The sequence below is a fragment of the Rhinatrema bivittatum genome, chromosome 9 (assembly GCF_901001135.1).
Source record: "Rhinatrema bivittatum chromosome 9, aRhiBiv1.1, whole genome shotgun sequence".
NCBI classification, from domain to species: Eukaryota; Metazoa; Chordata; class Amphibia; order Gymnophiona; family Rhinatrematidae; genus Rhinatrema; species Rhinatrema bivittatum.
Window position 1 is genome coordinate 267,663,226 of NC_042623.1, and position 19,846 is coordinate 267,683,071.

At 44.7% G+C, this 19,846-nt stretch overlaps 1 protein-coding gene across 3 annotated transcripts in view; it reads right to left on the bottom strand.

Annotated features, from left to right (window-relative positions):
- Nucleotides 1–19,846, bottom strand: part of RYK (receptor like tyrosine kinase) — a 532,318-nt gene that overhangs the window by 298,645 nt on the left and 213,827 nt on the right. For 2 of the 3 annotated variants that reach the window (XM_029615270.1, XM_029615268.1), the window contains one exon: nt 18,382–18,516. In XM_029615270.1, the coding sequence (XP_029471130.1) occupies nt 18,382–18,516 (135 nt within the window). The remainder of the gene's footprint in view (nt 1–18,381; nt 18,517–19,846) is intronic. The other variant, XM_029615269.1, reaches the window with a different exon arrangement.

Sequence of the window (19,846 nt, forward strand, 5' to 3'; positions counted from 1 at the left end):
ATTTTACAGGAAGATTTTATTTTCATTTTTCTATATTATATTAACAATGCCTTAATTTTGTTTTTTATTTTATATCTGATTTAACCTGTTTTTTTGTGTTTGGTTTTCTGTAAACTGCCTAGAAATTTTTGATATGCGATATATACATTTTTTAAATAAATATCCAGTACTGGCACTCTTATAGAGGAAATATCTGAACTTAGAGAGGGGATTCCCAAACTCTTGGTGAACGTACAAACTGCTTCCTATAACACAGCACAGACGTTTTGAACAAGTTAAAGCACAATCGAATAGTATGCAGAACTGGAAGAAACATTGTTTGAATAAACTTTGATAACATTTGTATGGGTTTGCACAAGACTCTCAAATGATTTCACAATTCCTTTAATGTATTCCATTCTTCAATCAAATTCAAAATAGTCTGCTCCATAGAAAAAGAGTTAACATTTTGGAAACCACAATTTCTATCAACAATGGTTATCTACAAGCATCTATATACAAGAAATCAACTAATAGATGCAATTACTTTCACAGTTCTAGCTTCTAACCTTCACATACAAAAAATGCCATTATTCAGAGACAAGCCATATAGTACCACTATATATGTTTTGATCCAACGTATGGGGCAAACACCTCAAAATCCAGACTGAATCCTTCAAAAGCTACAAACTCAAAATCTACTCTAAGAAAATTGCCCATTCATTTAACACACCCAGGAAAAATCTACAGCACTACAAAGAAAGGAAAACCACTGAGCGATTATCTCTTCTAATTACATAAAACCCAGAGCTGGAAAAAAGCAGAGTTGCTTACCTATAACAGGTGTTCTCACAGGACAGCAGAATGTTAGTCCTCACACATGGGTGACATCATCAGGATGGAGTGGAGTCCAATCACGGAACACTTTTGTCAAATTTTATAGAACTTTGATTGGTACCTACTGGGCATGCCCAGCATGGCACTAACCCTGCAACCAGCAGTCTTGTGTGTACCGTGTTTCTCCTATAATAAGACAGGTCTTATATTCTTTTTTAGCTCTGAAAAAACTGCTAGGGCTTATTTTCAGGGGATGTCTTATTTTTTTTTTATATGATTGGTGAATGAGGACAAGGCTAAGCCCACCTCCTCTTTCATTCACCAATCAGATTCAATTTTCGGCCGAACCTTTTGGTTTGGCCTTCGTTATTGGCCCGCCGCAGGAAATTTTGTTTTCCCACAGTTTGGGGCGATTTTATTTTGTCTGCCCCTCCCCCCGAAATAAAGCCCGAAACCCGGGGGGGGGGGGGGGGGTTTGTAAAAAAAAAACAACAAAAAAACTCAAACCCACCCCAACCCGTCAAATTTTATTCATTGCAAACCCCCCTCCCAAAGACTTACCGAAAGTCTCTCGGGGTGGGGGGCAGACGGAGGGTTGTAAAAATAGCACCAAACAAAAAAAAAAAACCCCACCCCCCCAAACCCACCCCAATCCAAATTTCATTCATTGCAATACCCCTTACCGAAAGTCCCTGGGCCGGGGGGGGGGGGAGGGGGGGCAGACGGAGGGTTGCAAAAATAAAAAACAAAACAAAAAACCCCAAACCCACCCTAACCCTCCAAATGTTATTTGTTGCAACCCCCCCCCCCAAAAAAAAAAAAAACCTTGACGAAACTCCCTGGGGGTCCCGGGAGCAATCTCCCGCTCTAGGGCCGTCGGCTGCCAGCAATCAAAATGGCACCGATGGCTCTTTGCCCTTTCCATGTGACAGGCTATTGCTCCTTCCCATGTGACAGAGGCCGGCCAATGGCGCTGATAGCCTGTCACATGGAAAGGGCAAAGGGCCATCGGCGCCATTTTGATTGCTGGCAGCTGACGGCCCGGGAGCGGGAGATTGCTCCCTGGACCCCCAGGGAGTTTCGGCAAGGTTTTTTTGGGGGGGGAGGGGGTGCAATAAATTACATTTGGAGGGTTGGGGTGGGTTTGGGGATTATTTTGTTTTGTTTTTTTATTTTTACAACACTCCGTCTGCGCCCCCCCGGCCACCCCCCACCATTTCAGTAAGTGTTGGGGGGGGTGGTCGGGAGGGAGGTCAAGTCTTGGGGTGGAACCACTCGTCTTAAAAGCTAGGGCTTATTTGTTTTGAGTAGGGTTTATATTTCAAGCCCTACTCCAAAAATCCTGAAAATCAAGCTAGGGCTTATTTTCAGGGTAGGGTTCATTATTGGAGAAACACGGTAGTAAAAGTACGTGCGAAAAATAAAATAAGAAATCGCAAGCGAAACCCAACTCTGCGGGGTGGTGGGTGGGTTTCGTGAGGACTAACATCCTGCTGTCCTGGGAGAACACCTGTTACAGGTAAGCAACTCTGCTTTCTCACAGGACAAGCAGGATGGTAGTCCTCACATATGGGTGAATAGCGAGCTGAGGATGCCCAAGGAATGCACCAAATGCACCCAAAGACATGCAACAGGCACAACAACAGGGGTGGATTTGAGTAGGAGGGCATCCTGAAAATCCAGAACGGGTCGCTTGTAGGATGTTGGGTGGCTAAGCTGAGAATAGGTTGTGTAGAATAGACTGGCCAAAAATAGAATCTTGTCTGCCAGCCTTATATAAGCAATAATGGGCTGCAAAGGTATGGAGAGAGCTCCAAGTTGCAGCTTGACAAATGTCTATAAGTGGCACTGACGAACGTGTGCCACTGAGGTTGCCACGGCCCTAACAGAGTGTGCCTTCACCCGGTCTTGTAGCGGAATGCCTGCTTGCTGGTAGCAAAAGGAAATGCAGTCCGCCAACCAGGAGGAAAGGGTCTGTTTTCCCACTGGATTTCCCAATTTGATGGTGTTGAAAGAAACAAATAATTGAGTGGATTTTCTGTGGGCTAACGTGTGCTCTAGATAAAAGGCAAGGGCACGTTTGCAGTCCAGGGAACGCAGAGCCTTTTCCCCTGGGTTTGAATGGGGCCTTGGAAAAAAAGTAGGTATGATGATGGATTGATTAAGATGAAATTCCAACACTACCTTCAGTAAAAACTTAGGGTGCGTACGGAGGACCCCTATCATGAAGAATTTTAGTGTAGGGTGGATAGGTGACTAGCGCCTGGAACTCATTAACCCTGCGAGCAGACATTATAGCGAGAAGAAAAATCACTTTCCAGGTGAGATAGCGGAGATCACAGGAATGGAGAGGCTCAAACGGAGGCTTCATGAGCTGTCCTAAGACCACGTTAAGGTCCCAAGCAGGGGCCGGTGGCGCAACGGTGGTTTGAGGTGGAGTAAACCTCTCATGAAGTGTGTGACTAAGGGTTGTGTTGAAATAGAGACATCTCCCACGCCGTTGTGGAAAGCGGCTACGGCACTGAGATGCGAGGAGGTGAGCCCTTTCGCGGCTCACCTCCTCTCTCTGCAAGCAGCTCTCCCGATCAGCGCCGCCCCGTTAGGGATTCAAGCCCCGCTGATCCATGCACTGAGCCCAGCCGTCTGCCTCCGAAGCTGCACCCCACGTGGCCGCAACCCACCCTATCAGAAGCCAGAAGTCGGAAGCATCACCAAAGAGGAAGTAAAGGCATTTAAACTGAAAAAACAGCGCGAATCGGAAGCCAGGTAAGAGCCCCCTTAAATACAGGGCTCTCCCTACCAGCCTTCCTTTCGCGGCTCACCTCCTCTCTCTGCAAGCAGCTCTCTCGATCAGCGCCGCCCCGTTAGGGATTCAAGCCCCGCTGATCCGTGCACTGAGCCCAGCCGTCTGCCTCCGAAGCTGCACCCCACGTGGCCGCAACCCACCCTATCAGAAGTCGGAAGCATCACCAAAAAGGAACTAAAGACAGAGGCCCTTAAATTCACAGCAAATCCGGCGCCGCGCACCAAAGGAGCGCGACAAAGGGGCCTGCCCCTTTGTTTCGCCCCTTCGGTTCGCCCCTCGCTCACTCCGAGCAGCACCCCACTAGTCTTCCTAAACTGTGTCCAGCAATTTCACTAAAGCCAAGAACACCCCGCCAGAAGCCGACACCTGTCACATGGAGACAAATATCCTCACCAAGAGAACCACGCTCACTAAAGACAAGCCATAGACTGTTCACAAATCTCAGCCCTCCCCCAGATAAATCATCCAACACCCTGGACCTCACATCAAGCGTATCATACGTAAGCGTGTCTCCTTCACATGACCTTCACATGACTTTCTTGGTTAAATTACGTAACTGAATCTGAATATCATAAATCACCTTATCCAAATGCATACCTACTCTGTTCAATTTGCACTAAGTTTGTCAAACTGCAATAATCTATTCAACTGCATTACTCTGGTAAATTGCTGTACTCTGTTAAATTGCATATCTTCTGTTTGAATTGCATTGCTCCGGTCAATTACACTAATTGTGTTAAATTACATTAATCTGTTCATTTGCATTACGGTGTCTGCATCTGCATTTATCTGCTACAACCGCATTATTCTGTTCAATTGCATTAACGTGCCTGCATCCCACAATCTGTCCTTCTCCACAATACACCCCCGCTAGCCCTCTACCCAAGAATGCCCCCACACGCCCACCTCTCTCCCCCCAACTATCTATTCGGACACCCCTCAAAACTTTCCCTCCCCCCGTTCTCCCTCCACAACACCCAAAAAAGGCATCTGACCTCCATCCCCATATCTCCCACCTCGCAAGCCCTCACCATCTCCCTCATTTCTCTTCTACTCATTAACGCCCAATCCCTAAAACAAAAAACACACCTTCTCCATGATATTTTAACTGACTCCAAACCAGAAATTTTCGCAGTAACCGAAACCTGGTTTAAACCCTGCGACACCGCCCTCATTAACCAACTTCCTTCTGAAACCTATGACATTTTCTCTATCCCCCGCAAAAAGAAAAGAGGAGGGGGCCTACTCCTCATAGCTAAAAAAGAATTCAATCTTACCTCACAAACCTGTAATATTCCCAATCAATACGAAGTTGGCCTTTTCAAATCGCAATCTCTACAAATCTGCCTTATCTATACCCCTCCTGGTCTACTAGAAAAAGACCCCTCCCCCCTCATCGAATTCCTCACCATCTCCCTCTCTCCCGACATACCCACGATACTCCTTGGCGACTTTAACCTTCATGTCGATTCCATCCCACAATCCCCACCATGCGAAGCAGTCATCTCCTCCTTAGAAGCAATGGGCCTTACCCAACTTATCCACTCCCCAACCCACAAAGCCGGTCACACCCTTGACCTTATCTTCACCAACTCACTTATCAACGTCATCCACTCCCCTACATGCCTCCCTGTCCCCTGGTCCGACCACTCCATCATCAACACAACCCTCTCTCTACAAACCCCATCCACATCCTCTCCCTCTCAGCCTAAATCCTTCCAATTTCGTAAAACCTGTCCCCTAGACACCCTTGCTACAGCTTGCTCCAACATCCCAAATCACATTGACCTGGAGACAGCAGATAGTGCAATATCCTCCTGGACAGAAACTACCCAAAAAATCACTAACAAGTTATGCCCAGTCATTCGAAAAACTATCACACAAACCAAATCATCCAAAAAAAACCCTGGTATACCCAGACACTCAAAACCCAAAAAACCCAGCTTAGAGCAGCAGAAAGACATTGGCGCAAACATCCCACTCCCGCCTCAAAAACCAACTATTACCAACTCATGCATGCATACAGAAACGCCATTCAAACAACTAAAAAAGAATACTATGCCAAAAAAATTCACCACCTCCAATTCAACCCAAAGGCACTATTTACCCTAGTTTCAAATCTCACTAAACCCAATGTGTCTACACCCCAAGTCCCCTCCTCACAGACACGATGTAATGAAATTGCCCTCTTCTTTAAGAACAAAATATCCAACATCACCGCCAAGTTTAACCCTAACACCAAAAATTCCACCACCACCAATAGTATAACCCCTCCCACCCCACACATTCCCACCTCTCTCTCTTCCTTTGAACCCTCCTCTACTCTAGAAATAGAAAACATTTTAAAAAAGATGAGACCCTCTTCCCACCCCTCAGAAACTATCCCTACTAAATTACTACTCGCTATTCCTAAAACAATAGCCTCCTCACTCTCCAAAATCGTGAACTGTTCACTGGAACACGGCCTGGTCCCTATCTCCCTGAAACAAGCCGTGGTCAAACCCATCCTAAAAAACCCTCCCTTGATCCCTCCAACCTATCTAACCTCCGTCCCATTTCCAATCTCCCTTTCCTCTCCAAAATCATTGAGAAACTAGTTAACTCCCGTCTCTCTGACCACCTAGAACAATCCAACATTCTCCTACCAACACAATATGGTTTCCGAAAACACCTCAGTACGGAATCCCTCCTCCTCTCCCTTACAGACACCATCATCAAAGGTATGGATGCTGGTAACTCCTACCTCATCGCCATGCTCGACATTTCCGCCGCCTTCGATACCGTAAATCATAACATCCTCATCAACACCCTCATCAGCATAGGAATCACAGGTACCGCTCTTTCTTGGATAAAGTCCTTCCTCCAAAACCGTACTTACACAGTCCTCACCGACAATTTTACATCTCCCCCTGTTAATCTCGACTGTGGCGTCCCCCAAGGATCCTCCCTTTCTTCCACCCTATTTAACATTTATATGCCCCCCCTCACAAACCTCCTCTCCAACCTTGGTATTACACACTTCATCTACGCCGATGATGTGCAAATCCTCATACCTTTCACAAATTCTGCACTCACTGCTCTCCAAAAATGGAACTCCATCCTCGCCTCCATAAACCAACTCCTCACTGACATGCACCTAGCCCTTAATCCGCAAAAAACTGAACTCCTCCTCATCTCCTCTAAACATTCATCTATACCCTTTCCCTCCACCCTCCAACCCCCTAACTTTCTCTCTGACACAAGAAACCTGGGGGTTATACTTGATAACCAACTAACCTTCAAACCATATATCAAATCTATCCTTAGCAGCTGCTACTTCAAACTACAAACCCTCAAAAAACTCAAACCCCTTCTCTACTTCTCTGATTTCCGCACAGTACTTCAATCTATAATTTTCTCAAAGATTGATTACTGTAACGCACTCCTACTTGGTCTCCCTGCTACCCACATCAAACCTCTACAACAGTGGTTCTCAACCCTGTCCTGGGGATCCCACCAGCCAGTCGGGTTTTCAAGATATCCACAATGAATATGCATGAGAGAACATTTGCATGCACTGCCTCCATAACATGCACATTTTCTCTCATGCATATTCATTGTGGGTATCCTGAAAACCCGACTGGCTGGTGGGGTCCCCAGGACAGGGTTGAGAACCACTGCTCTACAACTCCTTCAAAACGCCACTGCACGCATCCTCACTAATGCCAAAAAGAAAGACCACATTACTCCCACCCTCATTAATCTCCACTGGCTGCCCATTCACTCACGAATTATTTACAAGACCCTTACCCTCATCCACAAAAGTATTACTAACGAACATTACAACTGGCTAAACCCACCCTTCCTCCCACGTACCTCCACAAGACCCACCCGTTCCTCTCTCCGTGGAACCCTTATTCCCCCTTCCATAAAATCCACAAGACTCATTTCCACCACCAATAGGGCCCTCTCCCTCACAGGCCCTTCCCTTTGGAACTCCATGCCCCTTGACCTACGTACCGAAACCTCCACACCCACTTTCAAAAAGAAACTCAAAACCTGGCTCTTCCTCCAAGCATACCCCCAATCATCATCATCCCCTACTAACACCCTAACCCAACCACCTACTCCCACCAACACCCCCCCTCAGGACCTATACCCAACACCTACCCCCCCCCAAGGAACTACAAACCTAAAAAAAAAAAAAAGTTATTTAGTACAACCGCACACCTCTCCCACCTCAATTATTGTTGTTCTGCGCTTATACAATCTTGTATATAACCTGTGTACATATCATTTTTTCCTCGAACCCCTGTACATATCCTTTCCTCATGTATCCATTTTCACCCTCCCCCGCCCCCTCCTTTGTCTCGTCTACCCATACCCCTCCCTCCCCCTTTTTATCTAGTTAATTGCCCTGTTTATTTATTTATTTATTTTATTTATTTATAGGGTTTATATACCGGAGGTTCCTGTATAAAATACATATCACCCCGGTTTACAAGAAACAAGAACTATCGCTTCATTTAGCGGTTTACATTGAACATTGAACATATTAATTAACATTGAACATTGGACATTGAACATAAACATTCAACTTACAATATAAGTACATATTAATTAAATTAACAATATAAGTACATATTAATTAAATTAACGAATTAGTATATATTGCTGACAGTTATAAATAATACCTAATAAATAAATAGCGTGGTTATAAGGTTACTGCGTTTATGTTACATGTTTATGTTTATGTTACTGCGTTTATGTTACAAACTGTTCCTTGTAAAGGCTTTGCCTATATATTCTTGGCTGTAAGTTATCTGTAAACCGGCACGATGTGCAAACGGTTGTCGGTATATAAAATAAAATAAATAAATAAATAAATGTATCCTTATAGAAGAAGTTTTCAGGCCTGACTGACAGATGCCAGAGATGGTCTAGAAATTTGGCTGTGGAACGCTGGTCAGACCACTCCCTCATCCAATCCACTCTGACCTTCAACATGAAGCCTATCAGAGACGAAAAAAACATAAGAACCATCGCATACCGCCCTCCGTTTGATATCAAAACACTGCAACAAAATCTACAAGAAGAACTCACAAACATAGACTTAAACTCAGAAACAGCCAAAACTTCATGGCTCAACATTACCAAAGCTATAGCAGACAAAATAAACCCTATCATCATAAAGTCAATAAAAAACCCAAAGCATCTAAACCAATGGTACAACGACAGCATAAGAAAAGCCAAACGCGAACTTAGAAAAAAAGAAAGATCCTGGCTCAAGAACAAATATCCCCCACTGCTCGACACATACCAAACCCATCTAGCAAACTACAAAAAACTTATTCTCAATGCAAAGAAAGATTTCTATTCAAGCAAAATAAATAAATACCAGCAAACCCCAGAATGCTATTCACCATCGTACAAAACCTCACCAAACCATCAAACAAACTCAGAACACCATCCAGCGAAAACAAAAGCAACAAATTTGCAGAATTTTTCACCGAAAATAATCAAAAAACTAATAAACAACACCATAAACAATAACACACAATCCCAAACCTCAAAAATACCACCGAAACTAACAACCACCTGGCCCAACTTTGACCTCGCCTACTCCCTAGAAATTCAAAAAATCATTACAAAGATGAATCCAGCAAACCATCCCATTGACAGTATCCCTATACAAATAATTAAACTGATTGAAAATTCAATAACAAAACAATAACTGACATAGTTAACCTCTCCCTTACTGAAGGTAAATACCCAAAATGCCTAAAATCAGCAATCAAACGCCTATTAAAAAAGAGCAACCTAGACCCGGAGAGCATACAAAACTACCGTCCTATATCCAATTTACCCTTCATTGCAAAAATCATAGAAAAAATCGTCCACTCCCAACTCTCTGATTACCTCGACTTGAACAACATACTTCACCACTCGCAATTTGGATTCAGGAAAAACCTAAGCACAGAATCACTACTCCTTTCGCTAAATGACACAATATTCGGAGGATTCAACAAGGGTCAAAATTATTTATTAATCCTCCTGGATCTATCGGCCGCTTTCGATACAGTCAACCATTCCATCCTCATCGACAGACTGAAATAGAAGTCACAGGAAAAACCCTACAATGGTTCTCATCCTATCTATCACATAGAAATTTCCAAGTAATGATCAACAACACTCTCTCGAACAAAGTAAATCTTAACACAGGAGTTCCTCAAGGAGCTGCATTGTCCGCAACACTCTTCAACATGTACCTTCTCCCAATCTGTCACACACTAGAACGCCTGGGTCTGACCCACTTCCTATACGCCAATGATATACAAATACTGGTACCTATACAGAATACTTTAGAAGAAACATACAACAGAATAACCAATTACCTTACAGAAATCAAACAGCTAACTGATCTAAAACTCATAATAAACAGACAAAACCGAAATAATCATCCTTGACAAAAAAAAAACAAACACATAGATAGAAACATAGAAATGACGGCAGAAGAAGACCAAACGGCCCATCCAGTCTGCCCAGCAAGCTTCACATTTTTTTCTCATACTTATCTGTTTCTCTTAGTTCTTTGGTTCTATTTCCCTTCCACCCCCACCATTAATGTAGAGAGCAGTGATGGAGCTGCAACCAAGTGAAATATCAAGCTTGATTAGTTATGGGTAGTAGGGGAAGTAACCGCCGCAATAAGCAAGCTACACCCATGCTTATTTGTTTTACCCAGACTGTGTTATTCAGCCCTTATTGGTTGTTTTTCTTCTCCCCTGCCGTTGAAGCAGGGAGCTATGCTGGATATGCTTGTAGTATCAGTTTTTCTTCTCCCCTGCCGTTGAAGCAGGATATGCATTGAAAGTGAAGTATCAGGCTTATTTGGTTTGGGGTAGTAACCGCCGTAACAAGCCAGCTACTCCCTGCTTTGTGAGTGCGAATCCTTTTTTCTTCTCCCCTGCTGTTGAAGCAGAGAGCTATGCTGGATATGTGTGAAGTATCAGTTTTTCTTCTCCCCTGCCGTTGAAGCAGAGAGCTATGCTGGATATGCGTGAAGTATCAGTTTTTCTTCTCCCCTGCCGTTGAAGCAGAGAGCTATGCTGGATATGCGTGAAGTATCAGTTTTTCTTCTCCCCTGCTGTTGAAGCAGGGAGCTATGCTGGATATGCGTGAAGTATCAGTTTTTCTTCTCCCCTGCCGTTGAAGCAGAGAGCTATGCTGGATATGCATTGAAAGTGAAGTATCAGGCTTATTTGGTTTGGGGTAGTAACCGCCGTAACAAGCCAGCTACTCCCCACTTTGTGAGTGCGAATCCTTTTTTCCACATTTCCTCTTGCTGTTGTAGCTTAGAGCAATGTTGGAGTCACAGTAACCATGTGTATGTTTATTGAATAAGGGTATTGTCTCCAGGCAGTAGCCGTCATTCTGGCTAGCCACCCACTCTTTATTGACGGCCTCTTGATACATCAACTCTCCCTTGCAACCCCTTAAAATGGAAAACCTAAAAACATTAATCTCTCCTGTCATGCATGCTCGAAACCTATGAATCACCATTGACAACTAACTATGTTTCAAAATCCACATAACTAACAAGATAAACGACGGATATCACAAACTACTTACACTCAGACGTCTTAAGCCCTTCCTCGTAAAAGATGACTTCAGAACAGTCCTGCAACTACTCTTCTCCAACCTAGACTACTGCAATGCCCTATAACTTGGCCTATCACTCGCAACCATTCGTCCGCTCCAAATCCTACAGAACACAGCTGCCGGAATGCTAACAGGAACAAAGAAATATGAACACATCACCCCAACTCTCATCACTCTACACACTGGCTCCCAATAAAATACTGAATATTTATTTATTTAAAAAATGTTTCTATACCGTCGTTAAGGTGGGTACCATCACAACGGTTTACAGTAAGGCACATAAAGCAGTGCAATTAAAATCTTTCAGTTTTCATAGGTGCCATAAGGTTCGGTAACATAGTTTTAATAAATGTAAATTGGTAAATGTGAAAAACATCATGTCCAGGTTAATTCTATGGCAGTTTTGAGTACAAGACTCATTTTATAATTGTAACTTATTTAGTGATGCATTCTCTCTTAAAATAAAAACAAAAAGCTACACACTTGGTGATTACTGTTGTGTGTATGGATGTTCCTTGCGCTTCCCTGGTTTCTATTCTCCCTTCTCTTTTTGAAAAGCTTGTTTAAACAGCCAGGTTTTTAGATTTTCCTAAATGTTTTGTTTTCTCTTTGTAACCTTAACGCCAGGGGCATGGAGTTCCATAGTATGGGTCCCGCTAGGGATAATGCTCTCTCTCTTACCTGGGTTAGTCGTGCTGTTTTGACTGATGGAATAGTTAGGAGTGCTTTGTTGGCTGATCTTAAGTTTCTGTTGGGGATCTTAAAAGTACTAACAATTCTACATAAAATAATCATAGGACCTCAAACCAACTGGCTAAGCAAACTCATCGAAACCCACGCTCCTAAACGGAACCTACACTCAACGAATAAAGGCCTCCTTAAAATTCCCCATGCCAGAACCACACAACTAAAAACAACCCATGAGAGAGCCATTTCCATCGCCAGCCCCTCTCTATGGAACTCACTACCAACTGAAATAAGAACTCAACAAAACATAAGAACTTTCAAGAAAGAGCTGAAAACCTGGCTTTTCATCAGAGCCTACTCAAACGCACGCAATCAACCACACTGCCAGACACCCACGCAACTCAACATCAAGAAAAAAACCTACATCCCTCGAACAACAAAATACAAAACACCATCCAAAACTCTAAGTCATTTAAGCAACTAACCCCTTTCTTACTTCCAACTACCTTGCAAGTATACTTTGTACATCAAACATGTTCTATATTGACTTAACTGTATAACTCAACCTACTTACATACCCACCTCTCTACCTTAGTGTAGAACCCCAACCTACGCACTAGTACATGTTATTTGTATTAACTAACACACTAATCCCGAAACTGTAAACTGACTTTCGACAATGCGTTGTGATGATGTTTTTTAATTAACTTGTTCACGATTACTGTAAACCGTTCTGATGGCAAACCGAATAACGGTATACAAAACACGATAAATAAATAAAATAAATTTAAAAAGGTTGATGGACATGGACGTGCACCAGACTGTACATCTTTTCCACTTAGAACGATAACAGCTTTTCGTGGAAGGCTTTCGTGAAGCTACCAGGACTCGAGACACCGACTCCGAAAGGTTAAGGGGTTGTAGTATTAACCTTTCAACATCCAGGCCGTCAGGGACAGGGCCCGGAGGTTGGGGTGGCAAAGGCACCTGTCATTCTGAGTTGTCAGAAGCGGATCCTCCCCCAGAGGGATACGCCGGCGAACCGATTGGTTCCATATCCTCCAGGTCCTGACTTGGCGTGGCCAATAAGGGGCTATGAGAATCATTAAGCCCTTGTCCCTTCGTAACTTCACGAGAGTCTTGGATATGAGTGGAAGTGGAGGGTAAGCGTAAAGGAGACCGCTGGACCACGAAAGGGCAAAGGCGTCCCTCAGCTGCGAGTGAGTGAGCAGAAGTTACCTACTTTGCGGTTGTGGGGGGACGCAAAGAGGTCTACTTGTGGATAACACCAATGTTGGAAGATTGTGTCCGCTACCGTGGGGTTGAGAGACCATTTGTGCAGATGAAAGATCCGACTCAACTTGTCGGCAGAACATTGTCCATGCCCACCAGGTAGGTTGCTCTGAGGTACATCGAGTGGGAAAGAGCTCACACCCATATCTGTGCTGCTTCCTGACACAGAAGTTAGGAGCCCATTCCCCCTTGCTTGTTGATGTACCATCTCGCCACCTGGTTGTCTGTCTGAATCAGGATAGCTTTGTTGGAGAGGCAATCCTGAAAAACTCTGTGGGTATATCTGATCGCCCGAAGCTCCAGGAAATTTATCTGATGTTTGGCTTCCTCTGGAGACCAGGTTCCCTGAGTCTGCAGGTCGTCGACATGAGCACCCCATCCCAAGTTGGAGGCGTCTGTCGTCAAGATATTCTGATATTTTGGGCAGATTTTTACGTCTCCACCAATAAAGAATTGAAAAAGGCTTCTTTGTGGCATCCCTTTTGTTGTCTTCCATCCATCAGGCTAGTGACAGGCGGAGCTGTTTGGTAATGTGGACAAAGCTGGACATTGGATGATAAGCTTGAGCCCACTGGGATCGCAAGGTCCACTGTGTTACCCTCATGGCCAGGCGGGCCATGGGAGTAACATGCACAGAGGATGCCATATGACCCAGCAGGATAAGGAAACACCGAGCCATCGCGTAATCTCGAGCCTGGAGGTATTGTGCCAGGGACGTGAGAGTATAAGCTCGATCCTGAGGGAAGAAGGCCTTTGCCTGTATGGTGGTCAAATCTGCCCCTATGAAAGATAGGGTTTGAGATGGAACTAGCTTGGACTTGGCGTAGACTAGAAACCTGAGAGACAGAAGTGTATTGAGAGTTAGACGTAAGGATTCTAGTGCGTGGTTTTGGGTCGGAGCCCTTATCAACCAATCGTCGAGATAAGGGTAGACATGTACTCCTTGACCCCTCAAGGTAGGCTGCGACCACTATGAGGCACTTGGTGAAGACTCGAAGTGCTATTGCCAGGCCGAATGGCAGCACCCGGTACTGGAAGTGCCTGGGGCCAACCAAGAACTGAAGGAATTTTCAGTGAGACGGAGTGTGGCAATGTGAGCGTACGCGTCCTGAAGATCTAGAGAGCAAAGCCAATCTTCTCTTTGTAGTAGAGGAAGTAAGGAACCCAGGGTTACCATTCTGAATTTTTCTTTTTGCAAATACCTGTTCAAGGCACGTAGGTGCAGGATGGGACGAGTGCCCCCCTGACTTTTTTGGGATGAGAAAATATCGATAATAGAACCCCTGCCCCCGTTGGAAGAGGGGCACTGGTTCTATTGTTCGGAATTTGAGAAGGACTGAAACCTTCTCCTCCAGTTGAGAGGAATGGTAGGATGACCCCCTTGTCAGCCGAGGTGGGGAGTCCGCCGGCACAGTCAGGAAGTTGAGGTGGTAACCTTGAGACACTACAGCTAGTACCCATTGATCTGAAGTGACCGTGTGCCATATGTTGGTGAAGTGGCACAGTCGACTGGTTCGGATGGTAGAGGAGGCTTATTCTCTCCAGCGAGGAGTCAAAACCCAGCAACTGGGCCCGGTTGAGGGCCTGGCTGGGTCTTCTGAGGTCTGGCTTGTCCTTTCTGGTAAGGCCTGGAAGGACAACCATGAATAGCAGGAGGATAATATCTCTGTGGCTTAAAAGACGGCCGCTTAGAGTCCCTTCGGAATGTCCTCTTAGAAGTGGACGGGAAATCAGAAGTTACTGAAGAAAGCTGGCATAGCGTTTCATGGTGGTCCTTTAGTTGTGCTACTGTTTCCTGGATTTTGTCTCCGAAGAGATTATCCCCAGCGCAGGATAGGTCAGCTAACTGGTCCTGTACCTCTGGTCATAAGTCAGAGGACCTCAGCCAGGCCCACCTTCTTGCACTAATACCCGCTGCAGACACTCTAGAGGCAATGTCAAAAATGTCATAGGCAGCGCAGACCTCATGCTTACCAGTGTCTAGGCCTCTCTCAGCCAGAGCATTGAGCTGATCCTGGAATTGTTCAGGGAAAGATTCAGAGAAATCCTGGATCTTCTTAAAAAGGTCTCTGCTATACTGGGTCATGTATAACTGGTAGGAAGCAATGTGAGAAATGAGCATTGAACCATGGAAGACACGTCTGCCAAATGCATCCAGGGACCTCTGTTCCTTTCCTGGAGGTATGAAGGAATAAGGTTTAGAGCGTCGTGCCTTCTTCTAGGCTGATTCTACAGCCACAGAGTGGTGATCCAGCTGTGGTCTTTGAAATCCAGGGTCTGCCTGTAAAAGGTAGGTGGCATCTGTTTTCCGGTTGACAGGTGGCACTGAACCTGGATGCTCCCAATTCCTCTTTAGCAGATCAATTAGGATTTCATGAATAGGAAGAGACATGATTTCCTTGGGTGCATCCAGAAACTGGAGTACTTCCAGCATCTTGTGCCTTGAGTCCTCTTCTGTCTGAAGCTGAAATGGAATTGTTTCAGACATTTCCTTTATGAAATTAATAAAGGACAGGTCCTATGGAGGAGAGCGTCGTCTTTCCTCAGGGGGAGAGGGCTCTGAAGGCAGATCATCAGAATCCTGGGAAGAGTCATCGGTCCAAGGATCATAAGGCTGATCACCAGCTCCCATAGAATCACCAGAAGGAAGGAACAGTGTCAGTCCTGAAGGATCAGGTCTAGGCATCGATGGTACCGGAGGAGGCACAGATGGCATCAATGGTAGAGTAGGCACCGATGGAACCGGTGACATTGACGGGCAAGTTGGTGGTAAAAGTCCAGACAGCCCAGGTATGGGCTCCGGCCTCAGTGCGTCCTCTTCTTCCGATGACAATGGAATCAGGGTAGGTGTTGGAAACACCGGTATCCTCGGTTCCGTCGGTGGAAGTGCACCGAGCAACACATCCAGTTTGCCGAGGAGCGGTGCGAGTGCCATGGGGATCGGGTCGGTGACGGGACTGGCTTCGGTGCCAGCGAGGGAGGCTGGAAGCTCTGCAGTGCTTTTCTGATGGCCTCTTATATCATCCGATCCAATTCCTCACGGAAATCTGGGGCATGCAACCCCAGCCCCGGAGTGGGAGGCAGCACAGGCATAGCCGGAGGGTCCACCAGTGAAAGTGGAATCGTAGCTCCCGGCACCAAAGAAGGTGGAGAATGCCTCGGTGATCCAGCCGCAGAGGAGGATGGGGCCTTCTCTGGACGGGATTTCTTCAGTGGTTCTGTCTACGCCGATGCCAAGGGCTTGCCTGGATCAACGGACTGGGCCTTTCGTTGCCGGTGGCGACGCTTCTCACGATGATCTCGGTCCTTTTCCAGGGCCGAAGAGGAAGAGGTCAATGGCTTCAGAGTTGCCAGTGTTAGAAGGGCCGCACCAGTGTCCTGCTGCTGAGAAGTCGATGGCACTGGCTCGTACGATGTCAAAGCGCTCGATGGAGTCGGTGGCTTCGCCTGAAAGAAAAACTCCATTTTCTCGGATCGGGCCTTATGGCCTTTCGGCTTCATTTGGGCACATTTGGTGCAGGTTAAGACGTCGTGGTCCGACCCCAAACACAATACACAAACCCAATGTGGGTCTGTGATGGACATTGTCCGAGGACAATCAGGGCACCGACGAAAACCCAACGCCATGGCTTTGACAAAAATTTAGCCATGCTGTGGTCGATGGCTAGTAGACCCAGAAAGGAAAACTCGATGGGAATCAACCACAAACAAGGGTAAAGCCTTACCTTTCGACCGCGGAGTACGGAATTGATAGGGGGGATCCCTACGGGGTAGAAATTTTTGAAAATGTTTAAAGAAGTTCCGTGAGGAAAATTCCTGTCAGGAATCTCTGGAGAGCTCCTTAACCCGCGTAGCTACTGCTGCGCGGGAAAAAAAAAAAAGAGACTGAAGGGGGACCCCTGCTGGTTGCAGGGTTAGTGTCATGCTGGGCATGCCCAGTAGGTGCCAGTCAAAGTTCTAGAAACTTTGACAAAAGTGTTCCGTGACTGGGCTCCATCCTGATGACATCACCCATGTGTGAGGACTACCATCCTGCTTGTCCTGTGAGAACTAAGAAAAATCATAAAAGACCTATATAGCCACTATTCCTGGAAGATGAATCACTGAAAAAAATGTTTTCTGCTGCACCAGTTCTGGCCTTCAGACTATCACCTGACCTGAAGCAGAAATTAGTAAAAAGCAAACCTTCAACAGAAACTTAAAAGTTAAAAGCACATATGCCAGCAATGCACCACGCTGCAAATTATGCCAACATATCACAGGACCACCACAATTACCCATATGGGAAAAACATTCAACATAAGGGGATCGTACTCATACTCATATTCCTCCTCTAATTTACTATATATTATTCAATGCAGAAAATGTGAAAATGTATGCTACATTAATGTCTAGCCTGTCTCACTAAAAAGGCCAGAGAAGATCAAGAGCACAGTGAAGACCAGGGCGACACTTCTGTGTGGAGGCACTTTTTGGAAGCAGACTACTGCATCAATAACCTTATGATCAGGATAATCAAAGGAAAAAAAATCCAGGAACATAAGACTAAGTTAAAATGATTAGACACCGTGGAACTGATAAAAGGACTCAAAAGACCTAGATTCCCTATCACATTATGAGCCATGAAATTATACTGCCCCATACCTTCTGATCACCATCACCAATCAACCCCACTGCCCCCACCCCCTTCTCCTTATCACTGGAATCCTTTTATGGTTCACTTACACCTGCCACATAACTTTATATTTCCAGGTAGCATCATCTTTCACGCATTTGGACTGACTTGTCAAAAAATGTTGTTAGTCCAATAAAAAGGTATCGCCCGATATATATTCTTTTGCTTTTGTTAACCTTTATTTCTGTGTAGTTTGTTTTTATCAAAATCTGAAAGTAATCAAATGGCTACTATAACAAATGCTGTATAACCTCTACAAATCAAACATTTTTGACAATTGTTTTATTTCATTCATATTCCACTTTTTAGGCACTTCAATTAATGTTCAAGCTCTAGATTTATAGTTTCATCTATAATCCTTGTTTATATATTTAAATTCAATAATAAAACCAAATACTAAAACCAGTAATTTGTCTCATTTTGATTGTCACGTGTGTAAAATGGAAAAATGAGGGATTTTTACCTTCTTGAAGCACATCTTTAAGGGTGACCCTTTCCCTGCAGATTGCAATGTCCTTCACCTTTGCCTTGGCCTCCATCAGGGTCACACTCTTCAGGTCATTCTTCTCGATCCGTAGTGTTGGATAACCTGAGGAGCCAACAAACCCAAACAAAACCAATATAAATACCCTTATAGGAACTCAGGGAATAAAACTTTAGGAAACAAGGTATTTCAATGATCATCTGCCACAGACATTAACTAGAGAATGTTTCTGTATAAGCCAGTGGTATTCACTCCCAATCCTCAAGGGCCGCCAACAGGTCAAGTTTTCAAGATATACCAAATGAATATGTACGAGATTAATTTGCATGCACACTTTCTCCATTGTATGCAAATCTATTTCATGCATATTCATTAGGGATATCCTGAACATCCGACCTGGTGGCAACCCTCAAGTGTTGGAAGAAAATACCACTGCTTTAAAGATACAGAGAAGAACTATATTTCTCAGCAGCTTAAAGTAACATAATATGGTAAATGACAGCAGGAAAAAACTGGCCAATTGTCCAGTTTTTCCTGTCCACACTGCTCAGCATGAATCCCAGCTGCCAGTCATTTATTTTATTTTGATTTATATTCCACTTTTCAGGCACTTTCAAAGTGGATTACATTCAGGTATTGTAGCTTTTACCCTATCCCCAGAGGGCTTACCACCTAACAGATTGATACAGTAAAGTGCGCTCAGCTGAGCATATTAGACGCACATCCACTACCTCCTAAACAATAAGGGGGTCTAGCGGGTCCAAAACGCACACCCAAACACCCTTGAAACTAATAGCACTCATCATATGCAAATACACGTTGGCGAGGCTATTTGCCCGGATACAGGGAAAAAAAATGTGCGCCCAATCCGCACATTTTACACAGCCCAAAAAAAGTATACAGAAAATTCAGAATTCTGTTTTTATGTACATTCTCCACCTAATATCGTGGCGATAAGGTCAAAGGAACCAAAAGGTTAAAAAAAAATTAAGTGTCAGCAGGTCAGGTTAGGAAAACAGATGCTCAATTTTATGAGCATCCATTTTCCAAACCCGCTGACAGCCACCTCTCCTGGGCTTCTGCTGCTAGGGAGCAGGCTACTGTCCCTAGCACCTCCTTTTTAACCAGACTCCTCATTTAAATACAGTAGCGCGTGCCCAGAAGAGGTGGCTGGCAGCGCGTTAGGAAACACTCAACACTGAGCGCCCATTTTATTGCATCGGCCTGTAAGTTTGTACAAGGCATGACCACTTAAGATAGGGGTGGCCAACTCCGGTCCTCAAGAGCCACATACAAGCCAGGTTTTCAGGATATCCACAATGAAAATTGGAGTTGACCACACTGACTTTAGATATTTTTCCTTATCCAGTTCAGTTTTTGTCATCTTCCTCGTTTGTACTCTACCATTTCGGACAGGTGACTATACAAAGTCTTCCATTTAGTT